General features: G+C 43.3%; 1 protein-coding gene across 3 annotated transcripts in view; it reads right to left on the bottom strand.

Annotated features, from left to right (window-relative positions):
- Nucleotides 1–23,742, bottom strand: part of aPKC (protein kinase C iota type) — a 55,758-nt gene that overhangs the window by 30,355 nt on the left and 1,661 nt on the right. The window contains exons 2-12 of one of the 3 annotated variants that reach the window (XM_075685301.1): nucleotides 18,253–18,374; nucleotides 15,877–15,966; nucleotides 15,525–15,575; nucleotides 14,792–14,877; nucleotides 13,221–13,352; nucleotides 7,924–8,035; nucleotides 6,737–6,849; nucleotides 5,902–6,066; nucleotides 3,721–3,818; nucleotides 2,024–2,160; nucleotides 776–861 (exon numbers count right to left, since the gene is read on the bottom strand). In XM_075685301.1, coding sequence (XP_075541416.1) covers nucleotides 776–861; nucleotides 2,024–2,160; nucleotides 3,721–3,818; nucleotides 5,902–6,066; nucleotides 6,737–6,849; nucleotides 7,924–8,035; nucleotides 13,221–13,352; nucleotides 14,792–14,877; nucleotides 15,525–15,575; nucleotides 15,877–15,966; nucleotides 18,253–18,374 — 1,192 coding nt within the window. Of the gene's footprint in view, nucleotides 1–775; nucleotides 862–2,023; nucleotides 2,161–3,720; nucleotides 3,819–5,901; nucleotides 6,067–6,736; nucleotides 6,850–7,923; nucleotides 8,036–13,220; nucleotides 13,353–14,791; nucleotides 14,878–15,524; nucleotides 15,576–15,876; nucleotides 15,967–16,381; nucleotides 17,069–17,095; nucleotides 17,148–18,252; nucleotides 18,375–23,742 lie in introns of those variants that run through there. The other 2 variants (XM_075685302.1, XM_075685303.1) reach the window with 2 other exon arrangements.

The following is a 23,742-nucleotide window of genomic DNA, read 5'->3' as shown; positions in this document are numbered from 1 at the left end:
TATATGGCATCGTCTTGCGCTGCCGCAAGGCACATCACAACTGCTTTTTTGTATGCACTTATCAACATCCCCCCTAGTGAAAAAGCATTGTACACAGTTCTGCATGCCTATTAGGCTGTGCATGTAACTCATGGCACTATCTCAAACCCAGCAGCCTCTGCTGCTTACATCGGGTCTGGCTGCTCGCACGCTCTACACAGCAGTGAATTGCACTGTACTTAGATTTAGGTGCACGTTAGAAAACGCAGGGCGGTCAAAATTATTCTGAAGCCTTCCACAATGGCACCTCTCACAGCCACAATTCAGTGTGGCAAGTCTGGCTTGCACAAAATAATTATCAAAGTTGCTCCAGCACCTACTTTTGTGAGATGTAGAAAACGGACCAAAAGAAGATCTGGTAGCCGTAATAAATTTTAAAAAATTGTAAGGTTCCAGGAGCCAAAACCACTTTCTGATTATGAGGCACGCTATAGTGGGGGACTCTGGAAATTTTGACCACCTGGGGTTCTTTAACGTGCACCTAAGTACACTGGTGTTTTCGCATTTCGCCCCCATCAAAATGCGGCCGTCGTGGTGGGCATGCGATTCCATGATCTCGTGCTCAGCAGCCCAACACCATAGCCACTAAGCAACAAAGGTGGGTCTTTGTAGGTTACTCGAGGTTCCTTTCAAGAAAAAAAAAAGAAAGAAAGAAAAAAAAGCGACATCGAATCCATATCTGTAAGGCCTAGAGGAGTGCCCAGCGGAGCAAGTGAGCGCTGAAGAGTGGACCCACCTTGCACATGCCATAGTCGGTCAACTTGATGTGGCCCTCATGGTCCAACAAGACATTGTCCAATTTCAAGTCTCGATAAATGATGCCTGCAAATGTGAAGACAAAGTGAAGTGAATTCTGCCGGGAGGCGCTTCTTCAAGACAGTTATTGAAATGACAATGAAGCCTCGTTATAGTAAACTAACACTGCACTAGGGCATGCTAAGTGGTTAACCATACTGAAAGCCAGGGACAGTGCATAATGGGCTTGACAAGATGAGTTAAGACATCAGCACAAGTGTTGTCTCTGTCTTTCTTATTTTTTGTATCCTATGCACTCATTCTCACTTCCAAAATAAACTGTGGGAACAAAAAGAAAATGATGGAAACGGGGGTCCTTCATTTCCTGTACTGTTTCCAAAAGGTGCAGTGCTGCATACCCTGTGTTTTAAGCAGCAAAAACAGCGGGTTCAAGAGAAAACAACAATTTTCGTTGACCAAGCTCACAGCAGAGGTGGACATCAGAATTAGCATGATAATTGCCAATACAATTATTGAAAATTCTCACTGATTAGCATTTTAATTAAAAGATTTAGGACTCGTGTCTTATTTGCAGAAATGAAGTTAGTCAGTGCTCAAAGCGTGACCTCTTTGCTAGAAGCTTTTTGCTTTGCACCAGTTGAGAAATGCAGATTCGAAATGTGCCACGAAATGCATTGCTGTTCCAATCACCACACTGCATTATCCCAGATAGCAGAAATGCATCAGCTGCAATAGGAAAGCATTCTTGCAGGCGATATTGAGCACATCCAAAAAATCGTGCAAGGCAGAGGATTTGTCGCAGACAGTTACACTTTGAGCACTGGCCTACTTCAAGCCTGAAATTACAACTTTTCAACCTAAAGTCATTATATAGAAGTCCTTGAGCAAAAATTTAATTGTATCGGCGATTACTGTGCAAATTTTGATATCTGCAGCTGCTATGAGGCTTCGTCAGCAAAAATGATCCTTTCTGAATCACTACATTGAATTATTTGAGGCAGTCATCACAGTCACAACACTGCACTGCAATAAAACGACATCCATTAACTACCACACGCTGGCACAAATGCCAAAATTAAGGTTCAGAGTTTTAGAGCAACCACTGTAACGTAGTTGCTGGAATCAAGCGAGAAAACAGAGTGCCACTAGTTTCCCGCAGTGCCGCAACTGCGGCGCAGGACAATCCCAAAAATGAGACATGAAAGAGGAGACAAGAGGAAGTGCTCACCCCTTTCGTGTAAAAAGTTGAGGGCAAGAGAGATTTCGGCCGAATAAAAACGGGCGTGCTCTTCCGGCAGGCGGCGCTGCCGTTGCATGTGGAACATCAGGTCGCCTCCCCGCACAAACTCGATCACAAAGAACAACCTGTGAGGAAGAATAAGACTGTTGGCGCATATGTGTGTGTGCATGCACAGACATACGCACACAAACAAACAAAGAAACAAACAAACAAAGGTGGAAGCAGGGGAGGGCACTATTATGCTCCAGAATGGAGACTATCTGTATTTCACAGGCTGTGGTGCTTCAGTGTGTGGTGCTCGAACTACAGCATTTTTAGCCACTCCACGCTGTGCCTGCGGGATTTGAGCGCTGTCTGGAAGAATGGATCAACAGCAGGCAGGCACAGCTAATTTTTTGTGGGAGAAGCCTCTCCTGCATTCTTAACCTGTCACTGACCACGCCCCTTTCAAAAGAACTCGCCCCGTTTCAGGTTCCTGACCGTTGGTCGCCAACGGATAATTCAGACATGCTTGATTATTCAGACAGCTTTGCAGCGCTGCCGCTGCATGGACAACATCGACGTAATGTTCAAGGAGAACATAAATTTCAGACTCCGCTTGCATGACCGTGTGCTAATTTGACCACCGAGTCGAGCAGAATTGCATGTTTTTGGCTCTGAGACATCGCCGGCATGGTCGTCGCCCATGTCACTGGAGCCTCCTCCAAACTGAAACTAGTCAAACCAAGTGACTTCAGCACTGATTGCACTGAAACTGGAAGAAAAGTGAAGCCAAGTCGCCAAGTTGTAAAGGCTGTATTTGGGGCTTGTTATGCAAGTCCAGCGCATGAGAACCGAAAGCTGCGTGAGTTGGTAATTATTCATGGTCAAACTGTAGCGTGCACGAACGAAGGACGCCTTGTTTGTAAACTACTCCCGTCACTCATTCTTTGTGAACGCCACAGTTTTACCATGAAAGTTCAGCATGTATCATGATTTCTTTTTATTAACGTTTTAAATAGCAACGCAGTCTAGGTGACTTCTTCAAGCTGAGCGCGGCGATTAGGTAAGGGAAGCAAGCCTTGGATAACGACTGTTGTGAAGAAACCTGCAGTCATTCAGCTATTGCAGTGCAGTCCACTTCTTTCATGTTGCCACACAATGCAGATTCAGTGCATGCACTGACTGTACTTCCGGCTACCCGTACTGACAGCACAACAATGGTCAAGGTACGGACTAAGCAGGATGCAGGCAAACCTATGTGCACACAGCAATGTGTTGATAAACTTGGGCCATATTCTCTGGCAACCACTTTCGAAGGTGCTTGCAGTTCTGTAATATTCGGCGCGACTAGCATTAGATGCATTGACGAGATGCCGACGATACATCTGACACTAGTCACAAAAATTCCAGAAGAGAGAAAGCATCTCCGAAGGAGGACACCCTATAATACAGCACACTTTTCTTTGGCTGCTTGGGGAATAGTCACATATGTTATGGCGAATCTGGTATTTTGAACTCCCAATTATTCAGATATTTAGGCACTCCTATCAAATCCAAATCATCGGTTGGCGACTGTACCTGGGATCTTGTGTGAGGGTTTTGGCAGCCCCTCGAGATCAACCAGCGGAATTCAATAGTATAGGTAAAATGAGCAGTACACCGATGTAAGCAAGCAGGTTAGCCAAGAAAGCTGAATGACTGACCTGCTCTCTGTCTGGAAGCAGGAGTGCAGGCCCACTAGGAATGGGTAGTTGGAGGCCGTTTCAAACACATGCTTTTCTGTCTGGATCCAGTCAATGTCCTGCACATCACAAAATAAATGCTCACTAAATGTTTCAAGAAGTTGCGAGTAGCATGCAAAGAATCAAGAAGTGGAAAACGCTGCTATTTATGCCATTCAGAAACATACTATTCATGGTGAAGAAATAGCAGGCCATACAGGCACAAAGAAAGCAAGCCTATCAATGACGTTGTGGTATCCTGTGTTAACTTCTGATTTCAGTTTTGGGTCGTTTACGTCAGGTCGCCACTCAGCACCAAACGCTGTAAGTTGCCTCCGCAGAAATAAACATTCATTCTTTGTCTGGTCCCCGACTGAAGCTGTCCGGCTCTTTCTTGCGGTGCTGCGCGCCCCGGCCGTTTAGGCCTCATGCCGTAAACCTTTCGTCCGGCCGCCCCGTCGAAGCTACAACAGACGTCAATCAATCAAACCTTATTGGCGACTTCAATAGAATGCTTTAGCGAAAAATTCAGAATTGCCATCTTAGCATTACAGTCGAACTAACTAATAACAATAGTCAAATGCCAAGAAAATCCCATTATTATAATCAATAACTCTTATATAACCGAGTTGCATGAAAAATGCGGAGGGTACAAATATTCAAATATTTTAATTAATCAGGAAGATGACCATAAGTTATCCCCCTATCCTGCATTTAGAGTTGCAACTTCATCTCCCAATAAGCACCCATTTTGGTATCCTGAGGTGATAGCTAGTTCGCTAAAGTTGCCCTTGTGAATGCATGCCCATCCAAAAAGGTACTGATGCTGTTCCGACACTGGCGAAAACCGCACACATTTTGTTTATGGCCTCTGCTGTGCCACTTTGGCGGTCATGCTGCAGTCTGTTTTAACGAGGAGAGTGGTTACTTATAATTTTTCACTGAATTGCCAGCATGTCCTCGGGGCAAGGAAGGGGGCGAGGTAGGGCTTCATATCCGCCTAACCAAAGTATGCACTTATGTAATTGAAGGGCCTTAGAAATGGGTTTTAGAAATTTTAATTTTGGGGTTTTACATGTCAAAACCACGATACGATTGAGGCATGTGTAGTGGGGACTTTGAATTAATTTTGATCACCTGGGGTTCTTTAACATGCGCCCAATGCACGGTACAAGTGGCCACATCAAAATGCAACCACCTTGGCCAGGTTTTAATCCTGTGCCCAGGGCTTCGCAGCACAAAGCCAAAGCAGCACAGCAAGTAGAAATGGCTTTCGTAAAAAACAAGGGTGAAGTATTTCCCACAATGGGGGGCGGGGGTGGGGTGAGAGAGAGAGGGAGAAGGGAAGTACGATGGAAGCTGAAAATGTCAGCCTTACTACATGCACGGCTTTTTACATCAGATGACCTGTTTCAATTGACCTGGAGAGAAGAATATAAACAAAAGCAAAAAAAATAGAGAACAAACAAGCAAACCAAGACCAGATAGTTAACAAGAGGTCCGGGGCTGTCTAGAAGTCCTGACTGGAGCAAGTATAACAGCAAGCCTTTCGTGTCTTGGACTGCGTCCCCACTTTTGTTCTACGGTCCTAGGAAATCCCTAGTTCGTATATGTCTTTGAATACTAAGTGATGTCTGCTGCTAACTGCATGATGGTATAGTGGTGGCAGTGACACAATGCGTGCTCAGTATCACCAGTTTGTTCACAATGAGTGCACAAATGCAAACTGAGTTGCTCGATCTTAAACAAAACTACTGGTGTAGGCTAAACAATGTCTCGACCGATAAATAAACCTTCAACGTCCTTGTCCAGTACCCGGGAGATTCCGAGGGTCAATGCTGAGAAGAGGGTCATACTGACGATGTGGGTTGGTCCAACAAGCCACAGGCCAACAATATAGTGAGGATTTCATGTATGTGTATGTACATGAAAGATACAGACATACTCATTAAAATGTGGTGTGCTCTGTTATAATGAAAAAAAAAATATTCATTTTTGTGCTTCATTGTGCTGCATTGATGTGCAGTCAGAATCAAGAAACACCTCTAGCAAACATACTTTTATGTATTTACTAGCAAACTCCTATGAGTGCTTCGACCTTTTTCGCAATAAGAGCAAACTCAAGAATGAAAGGTTTAGTGATCGACAGCAGCACTTGCATACCTCGTCATCAGTGACAAGCTCCTTCTTGATGATCTTCATGGCATAGATCCGGTTGGTCTTCTTGAGTTCCACCATGAGCACCTTGGCGTAAGAGCCACGGCCAATCACCCGAATCAGGTCAAAGTCCTGCAGACCGTACTGGCACGAGTCGCCACCAGATTCCACCTGCTCCAAGCAGGAACAAAGAGGGCAAATCCCACTAGGCATCAATTACTTTCTCAACCACAAAGGTTTACAGAGCCTGAAAACTATGAAGAATGTTCAACTTGCACAATAAGAAACTGCGCAGCAAATTTGTGAAGGAATGTGATCTCATCATGGTTCTTACACACGGAAAACCTCTGCAGTCACACGTGTACCATATCAGGCTTACGTTTGCCACCTCGATTACTTCTTCGGCTTCAAACTTTTCATCTGAACAAATGTTTTCTCTGCCACCAGTTAGCGAACTTCTTTTGCTAATTGAAGCCTGACAAGCAGCACTTGTAGACATCTCACATGGTTACGTGCCGGCTTTCATCTGAACGCTGCTTTATCATTATCTTATGTCATGTAGTGCCTACCAGTGCCTCTTGAGCCACAGCCCCTTCCATACTATTTCTTCAGACTGTCATGATGGTGTCTGCTTAAACAGCCAGTTTACTGAAGAGAAGGTTCCAAGTTTCGAAGTGACTGAAGTGACTTCTGCTCTTCAAACATGTAGGTGTATTTTATTTTATCATTGTTACTAAACCCTTCGACAATGACAATACAGCAATATCCAACAGTGATGCCACAAGCACAGCTACAAAGCTCTTATCACTATGGCTGCAAAGTCTAAATGCACTGCTCTCACCCCTCCCGAAACTTGGTCATCAATGTCTTGGCCAAGGTGACCAGCAGAAGAGTCGGTAGTTGTTTCAACAGCTGAGCTTGCCCTTTGATGTGTCTTATGCCTGGGAGTTCCAGCTAGGTAGAAGAGAGAGAGAGAGAGACGGAGAGAAAAACAAGATGACAGTAAGCAAACAATGACCCTTCATGCTACTGCTTCCTAGGATGTTGTTAATGGCAAATGTCTCAAATTTAACCAGGGGCAGACCTGTTAACTATAAAATTTGAAAAAAAAAAACAGTCAGTGCACTGCTATAGATTTGGAAACCGATTCTAACCGATGACGTGATCATTGCGAACGTGCTTGCATCAGATAGTGACAGTGACAGCCACGCCGGCAGCACCGACACGGTAGGGCAGGCTGCGTCAACATTGTCTCCACAGGAGGTCCTGCAGATGATTTAGTCCCTCATGAGCTTGTTTTCACGAGGGACCTTACGCTTCACTACGTGGAGCACCTGGATGCCTTGGAAAAGGATGTGGCGAGATGCTCATGGCGATCTCGCTCCAGCATTTATTCTGGATTTCTTGAGCTGAGATGCTGCCATGGCAACCTTCCCACATTTTTTAAAAGGCGCCTTTTGGGGCCACCAAAGCGATGCCTCGGCAGAGCTCGTATGTCACTTGCCGCCTGTGACCCTTCTTTGCAGTTGTTATAGCAGTGCCATTCTTGGACATTGACAGCCGCGACTTGTTAACAACACACGATCGGAGTGCAGAGGAAGAAGAGTTAAACAGTTAAACAAGTTAACCCAATCAGAAGCCAGATGGAGAAAGGTGGCGGGGAGAACTGGCCTCCCTACCATTATAGTTTTCTCGGAACAGCTACGCCATCCCCCATTTTGATTTTTTTTTCATGCAACCCAGTTATAGCAATTATCGGTTATAGCAATGGAATTTTCGTAGCACTTAAATATATTTATAAGTGGGCTTGACTGTATTATGGCAGGGAAAATGTCGACGTGTCGCTTGTGGTGAAACCATGTTTAAGAGAGAAGCCCCAGCATGTGCAGTTGGCACTTTGATTTCTTTTGAATGTTAACTGGTGCCGCCATTATTTGAGTGAATGTGCAGTGCAGAGAAGTGCACTTGCCAGCTAGGACAAGGGTCTATTGTGTACTGAATGGAAGGTGATAAACAAGCAAGACTTACCTCTGGTCAAACTTGTGCCATTGACGTCACCGCCATTTGTTGTGTCGTTTGTCCTTGATGGTGCTGGCGTAGTGGGGGCAGACGACTCAGCAAACTGGTCCTGGTCATTTTTCTGGAAGGGCATTCAACATCTTTGAATTACACGTTTCTTTCAGAACGTAAGTTCAGTACCTTGTCATAGCGGACAATGCGCAGCACAGCGCAGTGTTAAAGGCATACCGAGACGAAAATAGTGTGTCCTGCATTTTTTTTTTTGTTTTTAAGTAGCTGCATACTCCATAATTACGATATGAAAATTCAATCCCTTAAAACCATCATGAATAATTACACCACCTTTTAGTTGACCAGTTCAAGATGCGCACCAAGTGCAGCATGGCTTCAGGCGCAAAGCAGGCGATCATTCATATTAATGAGACTAGAAGTGGAGGTCATGTGGTATCACAAGAAGTCGAAGTGCATGCTAGTCAACCTTGGTTCAGTCGTGCCCTTCCAAACGTGCACTTCTCTTGGAAAGGCAGAAGGAGCCCTTCTCCACTCTTCCCCCATGGAGTGTTGAATGGGCTCAGCTATTGGCAGCACTGTCATGGTGTGTGTCTAAGATCGTGACATCTGGTTTCTGTGACAGCAATAGTCTCCTGCTTCACACCCAAAGCTGCACTGCGCTTAGCGCTCGTTGTGAAAATGGTCGCATAAAGAAAAAGCTTTAGCTCAGCTAGGCCCAACTCTGATGCCGTCTATTCAGATACATGTAGAACGCAGAAACTCTTTTCTGAGATAATCACGGGGCCTATTTTAATGAAATTTGTTGTATTTGAGAGAGAAAGTTAAATTCTAGTGACTGTGGAAGCGGAAGTTTGATTTAGGGCCTCAATTTTCTAAATGGACTTTCCAAAAATTGGTAAGCCTGGAAAACAAAATAGTAGCATGAAGTTTACAAATTTGCAGCTCTCCACCTAAACAGATATCACAGTTCTGTAAACTGCACCCATTAGAGCATCCAAAGCGGTCAAATTTGATAGGTCATTTTATGTTGTAAATGAATTTAAAAAAAGTTCTGCTTACAAATTAGTGGTCTATTTGAGAACATAGTATAATATATCAATTCTGTCCACTTTAGACGTACTATTAGGTGCAATTAACAGAATTGTGATATAATTTTTCATTGCTGAGTTATAAAGTTGTCAACTTCATAATTTCCTTTTCTGAAAATTTGCAATTGTCGTCTATAATTAGTAAAAAATTGATGGCCTGAATCAAAAATTCACAACCAACAGTTACTAGGTTTAAAACTTTTCTTTTAAATGCAACAAACCTCATCAAATTTGGTAAAGTGGTTGCCGGGAAAAACGATTTCTCCTTTCCCATGTATTTAGATAGGAGGCCCCGAGCTAAAGCTTCCTTGCATTAAAAGGAGATTCAATTATTTGTTGCTGTCTCAAGGACCCTAATAGCCTAATCAGCCTAATTACCTAGCCGACTGGTATCGAGTAAAGAAATAAAAATTAGAAGAATTTTGTGCCGGTACTCTTCTAAACGCTAAGCACGAAGAACAGGACTGGCTCTTTCTAAAGGTAACAAACAGCTGTTTTGTGGCCACGTATGCAACGAAAGACTGAATACAAGGTCTCTTAATACATTTCTCATTGATACACTTTTCTGGTTATCATGACAGGTTATCAAAGCCGTCTACTCAAGGCAGCTGCTGGTTTGAGACGGCCTGTCTCAAACATTGCACTGCCATTCTCAGCATGCCAACACCACTTGCATCAATTTCCAAGCACTGTCTGCAGTTTCTACTTCGGCAATTGTGGTAGCTCATTCACACAACAGCCCATGTCCAGAACAGCATCAGTGGCATTGCAGTCGAGAAAGAAGTTGGTGGGTGCATGACTAGCGACAACCAGCTTAGCCTTGGGACTTGCCAACACAGTAAACCTAAACTGAGACCACACGCACGGCAAGAAAGCCGCTCCCTGGACTGCAAAACAAAGGTGTACTGGACCGTCCAACACACCTTGTCGATCAGTGTAGTAACCATTTTCAAAGCAGGTTGAGGAATGCAAGTAGTACTAGTAGTGACTGCCGAAGTGTCGGGCAGTGCATGCTTAAAAGCAAACCACAGCAAACTTGACAATCTTCACCTGAGTGTGCTTTTACCTGTGTCGTAACTTGGTGTGATGGAGGTCGTTCACTAGGGAACATGGGAAAAGGAGCTACGCGCATAAGGTGCCGCTGAGCTAGGGCTACACTATGAGGGATAAAGATCAGTTAAGACTGATAAAGCAGTAGTCGCTCATAAATTTATTTTTGTGTATTTCACAATAAAGGGTTCACTACTAGAAATCACCATGAGCAGTTGCAGGAATTTCAAGGGTGCGTGTCCCCACCTGTCTCTCTCTCTCTCTCTTCTTTTTTGAGGCTTATCAAACATCGTCTCAAGATGCGAGTGGCCTTTTGTGGTATTGTAGAAGCAAAGTTTACTAATAGAGCTAACTTAATTCTCCCTTTAGTAAGTATGCCTTTAACTCTTTTGTTACCGAGAGAAAATGGTCATTTTTTATAGGTCATGGAAAAAAATTATTTACCACTGCAAATAATATCCCAGCACACATTGCAGCATAGCATATTGTGCATAATGAAATGCTCTTTCCAAAAAACATATGTTTCTGAACGAAAACATTTATTAGGTAAAACAATAATTCTAGAAAGTACCATTCTTTCTGCCAGTTGATAAAAACAATAAAAGAATGATGTCTAAGAAACATTAATATGAAAGGAAATTCAGAATACACATTTCAAAAATAAATAACCCAGGAATAGTTTAAAAAAAAAATAAATGCTCAGAACTCTGCCGTTCTTAGGATACAAAAAAGAAACAAAGACCAGTTCATCGCTCATGCCATGTGGTGAAGCAGTTCCAGGATTTTGTGAAGCATGGTGAGAGGTTCCACAGCTACCTTAATTCTAAACAAGAAAAGCAGGAAGATACCTATAAAGAAAGGGGTCAGACAGGGAGACACAATCTCTCCAATGCTATTCACTGTGTGCTTGGAAGAAGTATTCCAGCTATTAAACTGGGAAGGCTTAGGAGTAAGGATCAACGGCAAATATCTCAGCAACCTTCGGTTTGCCGATGACATTGTTCTATCCAGCAACAATGCCGATGAATTACAACAGACGATTGAGGACCTTAACAGAGGGAGTGTAAGAGTGGAGTTGAAGATTAATACGCAGAAGACAAAGATAATGGTAAATAGCCGGGCAAGGGAACAAGATTTCAACATCGCCAGTCAGCCTCTGGAGTCTGTGAAGGAGTATGTTTACGTAGGTCAATTAATCACAGGGAACCCTGATCGTGAGAAGGAAATTCACAGAAGAATAAATATGGGTCGGAGTGCATACGGCAGACATTGTCAGCTCCTGACTGGAAGCTTACCATTATCACTGAAAAGCAAGGTGCACAATCACCTTATGTTATTGTGCACCTTGCTTAAGTGCACTTTACCAGTGCTGAAATATGGGGCAGAGACTTGGAGATTGACAAAGGAGCTTGAGAACAAGTTAAGGACCGCGCAAAGAGCAATGAAACGAAGATTGCTAGGCATAACGTTAAGAGACAGAAAGAGAACGGTTTGGATCAGAGAGTAAATAGGTATAGCAGATATTCTAAATGACATTAAGAGAAAAAAAAATGACGCTGGGCAGGTCATGTAATGCGCCGGTTAGATAACCGTAGGACCATTAGGGTTACAGAATGGGTTCCAAGAGAAGGGAAACACAGTTGAGGACAGCAGAAGACAAGGTGGAGTGATGAAATTAGGAAATTCGTAGGCACAAGTTGAAATAGGTTGGCGCAGGTCAGGGGTAATTGGAGATCGCAGGGAGAGGCCTCCGTCCTGCAGTGGACATAAAACAGGCTGTTGTTGTTTATGATGATGATGATGATGTGGTGCACTCCGCAGTTTTATCACGAAACGTCTGGTTTTTGTTCAACTTTGCGGTCCTCGTAACACATTTTGCAGTTCCGCCTTTTCGGCATCTTTTCAGGATGGTCTGATGAGAAGTCCAAGGAACGTACTTCACCAGTTCGTCTAGAGTCATGCACCTCTTCCAGGACCGATCACTCTCAGCGTAGCTGGGCAACTACAAGATTATGCATCCAAGTATATCTGTTTGCATTTTTACAGACTGTCTTGGTCACCTCTGCAGAGAAGAAGAGTATAAAGAAATCCTATGCCATTGTAAACTGTCTTGTGCTGATCCGTAGGGCAGGGCTGAGATGTGCTACGGGTGGCCTTTTTGGTGTGAATGGAAGTTTCTGTGCTGCTGATGGCAGCACATCATAAGCAAGTATGCACCCTGAAGATGATCAGTAGAGCTCGCAGGTCATGCAAAAAGGTAGGCAGATAAGCTCACACAAGGAAGGAGACCGCTCAAGGCCGTAAAGGAAACTTGCCGGTGAACAGCTGCGGATATCCCATGCTGACTCAAAACACTGTCGCCGTCAGAGCTTGAATCTGCTTGGCTGTCATCTTCGGAATCATAACATCATAACTCAAGCCCTCATAAATAAATTGAAGTGCAGGTGCAGCATAGTTTCGAGCACGACGCTTTCCTCGCGACGCAGCCGCGCGGGACCACACCATGGGTGTGACTTTCGATAACTGCGCAGTGACACCGACAGCGCCACGCACCTGCATTTTACAAGATAAGCCAAACCAAAACTCTTGGAATCTGGTTGAAAATTCCAGGCCCACATGTTGGACATGCGGCGGACGTTCAGAAATGCCCTTTGGCGGAATAAAATAACTCAAACTGCAAACCAAAGCTCACTAGTGAACAGCTGGCATCATTTTCGGTTAATTATCACTGCTCAGCACTGTCGGATAGCAAAGCCAGCGATTTAATTTAATACTTGACTTGCTGCGAGTCATTTACAAAATTTTGATGCTAGTGCAGCGTAATCTTGAGCGGCACGCTTTTTTGTCGAGTGCGGCAGAAGGTGACAGCCACGCCTCTTTACGTTACAACATATGTACATTAGTTCACAAAAAGGTGCATCAGAAATCACAAAATCGCCGAAGCGCGAAAATTTAAACCGATTCTGAAAGTTCAGTGCTTGTACTAACTACTGGATGGCCTTATGTCGATAAGAAATGGCTCCAACATGTCGAAATCGGATATCTAAAGCATCAATCACCGGTGATCGATTTGAATAGGCGTGGTAACGAAAGAGTTAAGCAGCTGCAAGTTAACGAGGTTCTGCTGCGTTGGAGAGAGGGGTGCAAAGTACTCACAAGAGGTCCCGAGCAAGCCAGCTTGATGAGCTTGTGACACTTCTTGTGCACCATGAGTTTGCAGTTGATGCACTTGAAGCCCTGCCTGCCCAGCCCCCAGATGCGGTCCAGGCAGAAGGTGCAGAAAGCACGCTGTGGCAGAAAAGAAAGAGAGAGAGAGAGAAGAGGGGGAGGGGGGTTGCTGCTTCAGGGCCCGCTGCTCAGTGCGAGAGTCTAACATAAAGTGCGGCAGACAGAACACCACTCACGTGACAGAGATGTGTTAACACTTTTTAGTACAGCAAATTATTTTCAAGCACTGCCAAACTGAAACTTTTTCGACAAGGAAGGAGATGGACAGACAAAAGCACTCCTAAAACTGGTTTTATTCAGTGATGCCAGGAAAAAAAGAAATAGAGTATGGGCTGAGGGCAATACAAGACCATGGGTGGACATTCTCCACCCTATACACTTATATTTAAAGGGACATCATTGAATAAAATAATTTGTTAGGAGCGCTTTCATCTGTCCATTTTCTTCCTTGTTGAAAAAGTTTAATCTCGGCAGTGCTTGAAAAGACATCTATCATGTTCCAACATATTCAGGCACCGTTTAGTCTAGCAGGTATCCACAATGCAGCAACGGCGATTCTTCCATGTAAAGTGCGTGTGACAAACCCAACTACCCAGCTTACATGAAAGGCAGACGTGGTGAAAGAAGTGGTCAAGAATTCAGACTACGTACAACAAAGTGGTTTTTCCTTAAAAAAAACTGAAGAGAAGAAAACTAGGTGCCAGAAATGTACCATGCAGTTTCCTCATTTGAATGCTCGGTAACAATATCCTCTCCTCACAACAAATAATTGTGCAGTATTCAACTAAAAGAAACTGAGCCCCTTCCAATCTTCTCATAGAAAAACACAATTTACCAGAAGACAAAAATGCAATGCAAAAGCAGCCAGATGTTTCTGCATGACTAATTGCTTAATCGTTACACCAACTGCCAATTCATAACCTGAAAACAAAAATTACACAACATAAAAATATGCAGAGCATAAGAACTGAACAACAAATATATAACTTTCTCATCCACTAAGAAAAAGTAATTCAGAATGAGTAGACAGCAAGGACAAAAGGCAATCACAGTGAAAGAACCCCAAAAAGACAAGAAGGCTATTATCACTCACTATCAGCTCTATTAGTATCATCGCACACATTGACAACCACGCATGCCTAACAAAAGCAAAGCCCGGGAGGTCCCGCACAGAGCCTGGCTGTCACGGACCGCCACTCAATCAGGAGAGGAGCCAAGACCGAGATAAGGGGCCACCCACTCAGCCCCTTCCCTGCGACAGTAAGCTTCGCGAGGAGGCTGCTGAGGGTGAGGCCACGGGAGCGGCAGATGAGAGAATTGACGGCAACTGCAAGGCACAGGGCTCCTTCCGTGTGTCTTTTTATGTGCAAAGAGGCGAGAAGTGCAAACAGCATTATCTCGCCCCGACGAAAACTGCCATCACGCAAGCCACGTCGCAATACATTTCCCGTGGAAGAGACATCGGGAGGAGACGGAGAAGTGGTGGGACAGTGTCATACCCGGTTGAAACGCTTCGCCTGGAAGATGTGGCCGTTGACACGATAGAGTTTACGCCACCGCCGTGCCCCTCTTCTGTAGATGCTCTCTGAAACGTAAACACAACAGCACCATCAGGGACTTCCGACAGCTTTGCTAACCAGGCTAGAGATATTATGTGCCTTCAGAAATGAAAAATGGTAAGTGGGGTTCAAAATTTGAAATGCTCAAGGGGCCACAGCCATACATATACTAGTCATAATGAGAGTTTGATGGCTTTTCGGATTTAAACAGAGGTACAATATTGTATCCAGAACTGCAGCTTCTATAAGCTGTACGGTAGAACCTTACAGAAGAACTTGCTCCACATACAGCTAAAATACGCTTATAGTTAACAGGAGTGCAGCTTTCATTTAAATTGCTATGCTGTGTATGATAAAAGAGCAAAAAATAAAGCTCTTTTTGTAGTCAAGATAATTTTGAACAATATTAAAAAAAAAAAAAGCTACAGCAGACTCAAGAAAGAGACCTACAAGGGATACGGTAAAACTGGAGAGTCTATGTTTAAAAACACCTAAGAAGGAATTTTTGAACTCCCGCTAAGTGGGCACTTCTTTGTCAACATGCTGTCACGCTGCATACATTTAAAGCTGCATGCTCCTATTGTCATGTTTTATTCATTGCCAACTTTACACTAAAGCAAGCATGAGACATTACACATGAGCTTGCTAAAAAATTAAGAAAATATCAACTTACTGTCCTCTCCAGCACAGGGCATACCAGGGGCCACGGGGACATTAGGAAAAACTGCATAATATGGAATGATAAAAGCATTATGAGAAATTAGAAGAAAGAAGAAATACTGCACAAGAAACAAGTAAAACAAAAGGATGGAGAAGGTAGGCTAGTTGGTAATGCATTATAATAAAAATTTAGAGCGCTAAAAATACAAAGGACGTAGAAGAAGAAAGACAAAAAACCTTCATTTGCATGTGTGGTGTGTGTTTCTTCTTCTACATCCTTTGTTTTTTTAGCACTCTAAGTTTTTATTATAATTAAAATAAATGTGGAGATAAAGTTGCAGTGAGATGCGGGCTCATAGACAAACCGTGTATGGTGAGCTCGGAGTCCTTGTTGAGTTCGTACAGACGGATGGCTTCGTTCAGTTCCTCCTGTGATGAAATGGTGCACGGATCACCTGCAGCAAAGATATTTACAAAGGTGAGCTGTTTCTATTTTTCTTACTCATAAATGAAAAAAAAAATACTTATGCTGCAACAAGAGAAAAGTTTGGGCTCATATCGTGTGACGCACACCTTGGGCTATAGATGGCTAGGGTGGTTGCTTGAGCTAGTTGGTAATTCATGATAAAAAATAACGTACAGCGCGAAGGACAAGGACTGCGAAGACGACATACACAGAGCTGTGTATGTCGTCTTCGCAGTCCTTGTCCTTCGCGCTGCACGTTATTTTTTTTACTATAAATGGCCCTTTTCTTTGCCCAAAAGCTAACAGGGACTATAACGACCAAAACAAATAACAGCAAGGTGCTTGGTTGACATTCGCACATTTTTCAACCTATATAATAAACCCGTGAATGTAGCTCAACTCACCTTGATGCCATTTTAGCGGGACACCACATAACAACAACCCCTTAATTAATGGCTCCAATTTCAATGGTTAATATAATCATGGCCCTACCACCGTGCACCTGACAGAGGAAGGAAGGGAGCCCAGGGGCATTCTGAGCAAACAACCCATTACCAAGCACGATGAGATGCAACAAAAAAAATTAGACAATTATAACGATTCTGAGCCTTTGTGATGCAGGCTCAGGATCGTTACTCATGCTGGCTTTAAGAAACACAAATCAATCAAAGAAAACCAAGAAAACAGAACAAAGAGAAGAGGAAATACCAAGCAAAGTCAAAAGCAAATCACTACAAGTCTTATTTGCTAAACACCCTTTCTTTCCGTGAAAGAAGGCTGCACTCCGGTTTTGACAATAGAAAGTCCCTAGACATTATCTCAGTGCTCAGCTCTTGCAACAAGCTAAAAAATATATACGTATATATATATGCAATAGAAATGAGGCTTTCAGAAAATAAAGTGCGCTTCAACCAAGCCCCATGAAGCACCCAAGCCTAATGCAGACAGGAATGCTGCAACGCTAGGCATTGCACGGATTCCATCCCCCCCTCCTTTCCTAATATGTGACACGGCTCATTAGGCAGCATTCACGTCACTAAAACACTGCCAACAGTCAACTGTCTCCTCCACAGTGCAGCACAGGGCGCACTCGGATTCAAGGCCTGAGCAGGTGTTACCAGAGCCGAGCGAGAGCACGCTGCGGGGCAGGCCCGTCTCCTCCTGACGACACAACACAGATGCGGCAGCTGCTCGCCACAGACAGAACAAAATAGGTCATGCAACACCGCTGCAACGCAAAGAGAACAAGCGGAAAGAACAATGTGGTTTGAGAATTGAAAACAAAAAAAAGAGAAGAAAACAAAGCAGGCACGGTCGTGCAGCATGTGTCATTTTTCAGAGTGACAACTCTTTTCTCACAAATATCAATGCCTTCTCTCACGGAGCCTCAAATGGCGGATGTGCTTTTGTTGCGACATGTTCACGTACACGAGAACCACAAACAAACAGTCAGTACTCTACTTTCTGCACCTTGGTTTTTCAACGATTTAATAAACTGAATGCATTCTAGTGGTTCTCCTTCAATTTCTATGGTAAAGTGCATGTTACAGTGCTTTGGCTCAGCAATGTTGCTACAATGCTGTGACTAGGCTTTCTTTTGCTAGAATTGATATGATAAAGGTAAGCTATGATGTTCAGTGCTACTCTTGGTGTTCTAGTAAACACTTCCACATTCTTGAAATCAAGCAAGATCACATTTTCAGCAACAGTCAACAGTTCAGCATACTGCTGTTTAACTACACCAGAAAGCCTAGACCTCCACTGCCTCTAGCTTGGAAAAACTTAAGCCTGAACCTGAGCCAAGTTCTCTCTTCTCCCAAGCTAAAAGAATGAAAAGTGAAAGAGAAATGAACGATAAAATAAAGCGATCTGATAAGGACGCAATAAAAGAATAATAAGCAAGCTAAGCTACTTAGATAAAAAAGAAACATGCACACAAAAGGCCTTCTTGATTAATTTGCTTATGCTATGCTAATCTCACTATTTCTTATCAAAAATCCAAAAGCCAACCCCCCCCCCAAAAAAAACACGAACATACTAGCAAGCAGCCGTTGATAGCTGTATTTGACAAGTTTATTTCCTACTATAAGAATGATCATGTTGCCAACCACTGCATGTAGTTAGGGAGCGTGCACTCTCAACGGCTCATGGCATGGTCATAACTAAAACTTGCTGATTTAGGATCTGTAATGACCAAGACTACAAGACGTTGGCCCCTGGCTTCAGGTATTTTTCACTGCTTAGCATTTCGCACGACAGCGCTGCAACACCGTACCTTCTTCATCGACCCATTTCATGGTGAACGGCTGCTCCTCGTTGAATTTGCAGATGTCCCGCATCTCCTTGCAGAGCTTTTCCAGAGCGATGGATGGGTCGATGTACATGACCATGATCTCCCTGCACAAGATGGCCAGGTTGAAGTTTCCAACAAACATGCACAACCACAGCGTAGAGTTTAGTAGGATTCACAGGGTGCCAAAAAGCATGCTAAGCACACATTTTTTTATGTATTCTAAAACTAAAAGAAAAGAAGAAGAAAAATTAAAGAACTCGCATGAAATCGTTATTAAGAAAAAAATAAGGTTTGACACTTTTGGCATCCTTCAGCCATTTACTACATAAAGGTATAACCACTTTAATTCATGACTGCCGTATGAAGACGACGGCACGACAGTGGTGAAAGAGATCACAAAATGAGAACCACAATGATGACAATGATGGTGGCACAATGACACTTTACTGAGGTGCATTAGGTGCAAAAAGGGGCACCAGTGAAACACACTTTATTGGTTGACATTCATGGCGGCAAAGAGCTGTCTTTTGGAAGGGAGCACTCAGAATGAATGCTTAGGGAGCACTCAGAACAAATTAACACACTTAACTTGGCCCACAAGTACACAACATAAAGATTTTGCTAATATCGTCTTGCGTTTATCATCTCTTTGCGTAATCTTAGATTCGTCTCTCTTTCAGCTTAACCAAAAAAACAACTGAAAAATTGCCTGAGTGCTGTTACACAATAGTGCTGTGTTCAAAAATCTGTTCCCTACGAGATTATTGCTTTGCACAGTAAAATGTGTTCTCAAGAAAGAACAGTGGCTCTCCTGTTCCCTTCTTATACATTCTAGTTGTTTCCACTATTTCCCTCACTCAATTCAATGACAGTTTCACGACATATGATCCATAGATATATTTGCAGACTTGTGAAAAATATTTGATACCTTACAATTTGACCTGCACAGTTATATTTTCCTTCTTGACCTTGCGTGTGTTTTACGCAGTGCAAGGAAAAGTGAATGTACAGGCTACATGGAGGTGCTGCCTAGTGATTACACTACGTGCAACTTGCTGCTAATACAGGGTGTTCCACATAACTAGTGGCAAAATTTTAACAGGATGCGAGTACCATGCAGCTGGACAGAACCAAGGTAGTGTTGTTTGCCGTCGCTTGGAGCGAGTCAATAATTTTTTTCATTTTGCCTAATTACAGAATTAGTTATTAACAATTCACTTCTCAAATACAACATTCGGAGCAGAATTGTTAATCAGATAATTGTAGGTCATTGTGAAAAATTCCTGATCCCTCTTTCTATAGCTCAATATGTGCTACACAAAAATTTTTTCCAAGCCCAAAAGAAGCCTGCAAAAGAACAAGAAAAGTGTCGTGCAACTAGTCGCATGGGACTTTTTCGTGTTTTGCATTTTCTCTAATGCTTAGAAAAATACTTTGTGTGTAATCATAAGAGGTTGGGTAAGCAAATGGTTCCTTCAAGTCATGGCCAAGTTGAAGCGTCACAATAACCACTTTAACACTTTACCACACTATTTTGCATGCCTAGTGCAGCAATTAAGTGCAGTCCTTACACAAAGTAATCATTTGCCACTTGGAAATGCTTCTCGCCACGCTTATGTGACATCATCATCCCCATCATCATCAGCCTATTTGTTTTTGTCCACTGCAGGATGAAGGCCTCTTCCTGTCATCTCCAATTACCCCTGTCCTGTGCCAACCGATTTTAACTAGCACCTGCGAATTTCATAATATCATCGCACCACTTAGCCTTCTGCCGTCCTCTACTGCGCTTCCCTTCTCTTGGCATCCACTCTGTAACCCTAATGGTCCAACAGTTATCTAACCTGCGCATTACATGACGTGCCCAGCGTCATTTTTCTCTTCTTTTAACGTAAATTAGAATATCGGCCCAACTACATGGCTGGTAGGTACAACAGTCTGTGCATCACCTACAATTATGAAAATTTCCGACCATTACAATGAACAGAAGCCATCACATAATAGCAAGTTCTGGCTTGTCCATAAACTTCTGACCGTTTACGGATTACCGCAGCTGCGGACAGCAGTAGCAAAGCTGGCAGTGAGGTCTTGTGACAACTTGTCCAACTAAAATGTGCCTGCAAAACTTTTGTGTCCCGCAAGTGCTCTCAGCCAAGCAAAATCATAAAAAGAATTGCACATTAACAATTCTGTTGCCACCAACGCTTTACGCCATAAGTTAAGTTACAGTATGGTGGGCCACTGCAGCACTACTTTTTATGCTCCCAGGTTAGAGGGATACTAAAGAGAAAAGTGATCTCACCTGTATTTACCCTCCTGCGATACCAAAAACACCACTCTTACTGCAAGTAGATGCTCGGCAAGCCAGAAAACGAGCAAAAACTAAAGATGGGCGACACCGTCGCCTTGGAGTTCGCACACTAGCCCGCATGATGTCAGGAATTTCTACTGGATTCTTTATGGGTAAAAATGGACTAGATGGTGTACTGAAGGAGCCAAGGACTGAGCATGGCAAGTTTCGGGTCCTTTTACTGGGCTCAACGGGGTCCAAACACGAAAAATATCTTGAAATCCCCGACATCGCCCCGACATACTGGCATTGCGGTTTTGATGCAATATTCAGAAAATTTAACCTCAGTTTTCTTTTCTGGTGATCAACTTATTATTGCTGAATTAACAACAATACAGTTCTCAAACAATAATTACCAGTGTAAACTGATTTAGTGTCCTTTTAAGCCGTGTGTCACAAGATGTCGCTACGAGCGTTGGTGCCGCTGTGGATCTCTCCGATAACCCGGCATTCCAGAAATGGCAATACCTTTCTGTGGGCAAGCTAGAACTCTAGTGTGCAGATTGTATACAATGCAGATGTTCTGGAAAAAGGCTGAATTTTGTGTCAACTCCAGGAGAAGCTAGTAGACCTACATGTGAACAAACATTGTCAGCAACAACTGCTGAAAACTGTTCATGGATATTGACTACAAAATGTGGGGGTTCCACTCTGCGTGCGGCTAGGGCTGAAGGCAAGCTCCGGATCTAGCCCCACGCAGTCACTTCGTGGTACTCCCAACCCGTAGCGCGGGAATCGCGGCTACGCCGGGTTTGAACGAATAAGGCAACCAGCGGCGTCAACGGTAATAATGTTTATTGCAATTGGCAATAATGAACACTCGCAGAGGGACGTCCTCTCAGTAAAAATATGCTCAGTTTTCAAGCAAAAAAGCACACTGGCACACTAAGGGGTCCTGCCACCCACCAGCAGGAGGCTGACTCCCGCTACCTCTAGAAACAAAAAACCCGCAGTGCTGAGCTTTCGAGTACGTTGCCTGTATTACAGCTGAGCAATAAGACTTTGGTATCGTGCCTAGAGCATCAGGCTACAATAAGACTGAACTTTTTGTCCTGCTCTTTAAAATCATGGTATGCGCACTTTCTTATAATGTCAAGCATTTCAAGTGCATTTAATGTCAGCATCAAGCTTCTGTGGGTCTGAAACCTTTCGGCTCACAGAATTCTCAGCTCCAAGCGATGCGCCTGTTGGCAATCTCAAACGACTCGGATGATAGCAACTGCTGGGTGACCACATGCGACATTGCTTTACGTCACGATGATAGGCACTTGTGCATCACAAAAATGCGAAAGTGTCAGAATGTTTGCATAGCCGGGCAATAATAGTGCACTGCTGCCGATTGTAATAAGTTTGAAAGATAAAACAGAAGCGTGGAAGAAATGTGTCAATAAATTACCCCCTCCAACTTGTCATGCCCCGCTTTGTGTTCTGTTATCAGTGATAACATATGCATTGTTCGAAAAAAAGAAATATTAAATCAAGTTTTTGTATCTCTTGGGGAATAATTTCAACGTAGTAGCAATGAGTGAACCATGCACATAACTGAACAAAAGCTTGCAGCACACAAGAAAATGTATGTCCTGTCAGTTTTCACAAGGACATTACCGAACTTCCCTCCCAATTTGAACTACTATTTTCGATGCCAACATGCAAGTATGCATATTTAAAGCACATAGCAAATTAAAATACACAAGACAAAATATACAAAATATGAAAACACTGCCCAGCTGTCTCCTTTGTATCCATGTTACTTGCTATAGAATTCACTTTAGAGCTACTAAACTATATCTACACACTTTATCTGTAGTCAATGTAATTTTCGCACTCTTCAAGTGCATTTAATGTACGCAGTTACATTTGTTCTGTGTTACTGCTGTGTTGAGTTTCTTCAATCCAAAGGGGCAAAATATGCCCATTTGGTTTTATCCAGTTTACTTTGGGTTACTGCGTGTTCACAGCACTACCACTTGTCACTTCCCCACTGCAAGTTTGCCTAGGGTTTGTAGGCTACTCATAAAGATTGCATATAGGTTGTGAAGGTACTACATGAATGGTAAAACACACACACACAAACAGCGCATCCTCAGTCAATATATTTCATGTTTTTTATTAGCCTCTTAATGCTGAATTGGATACTGAAGGCAAAGAAAAAGGAAGGGTAACCCCAGCATACTGCATCTTTCAAAAGTGGTAAAATGTAGACGTTTTGCTAGGTTCTTTCATGTGTATGAGTGCTCTTTTCTCACATTCCATTCAAACAACTTTGCCTTAAACATTCTGAAGTTTCGAGGGTGAGCTTAGAAATGACAAGTACAGGCAATAACACAATGAACAAACAAATGTGTGCGCCAGCTAGATGTAATAATATTCGCCTTTTCCTGAAAAGATGTGAGCAACATAAAATACTCCACTGAAGCTCTGGCCACAAATCAAATTTTCTGTCAGAAACGTGCATAATTGTGTCGAATATATCCCGATTCCATTATACATGACTAAAACGGCTGACGGCAAAAATATGTGAAGCGATGCATGCAGCAACGTCGGCCAAGGTGGACAGGCATATGCTGAAGTTCTTGCACATAAAGGGTAAATGTCAAGACATACTACACAGCGGAATATGAATTTCCCAGCTGATGCTACTGACTGCTAACAAGAGAATAAGCGCGTATACAACTATTCCCCGTTATTACGATGTTGTAAATGTCAAGACATACTACACAGCGGAATATGAATTTCCCAGCTGATGCTACTGACTGCTAACAAGAGAATAAGCGCGTATACAACTATTCCCCGTTATTACGATGTTACGGCTAGTGCAGAAACTCTCTCTCTCTCTCTCTGTGTGTGTGTAAAAGAAAACAGAACTGCGAATGGCTCATATAAAGCCGTGACACACGACAGACGATCTTTAAACCCGGCTTCAGCGGCCGATATGCGCGCGCGCGCTTATTCATACTACGCCCACGCAAAGCACTCAGAGGGCGTAGCTCGGACCTGTTCGATAACCGGACTTGCTTCACAGAGAACTCTGCTGAAGTAATTTGAATAAAAGCGAAAAGAAAAGCAAGATGCGCAACACAGGCTGGGCGAGTTGGGAGAGGTGCACGCGCTGCGCGGTTAGC

This window comes from Dermacentor variabilis, chromosome 3, assembly GCF_050947875.1.
Source record: "Dermacentor variabilis isolate Ectoservices chromosome 3, ASM5094787v1, whole genome shotgun sequence".
Classification (NCBI taxonomy): domain Eukaryota; kingdom Metazoa; phylum Arthropoda; class Arachnida; order Ixodida; family Ixodidae; genus Dermacentor; species Dermacentor variabilis.
This window is presented reverse-complemented; position numbering and strand designations above follow the sequence as displayed.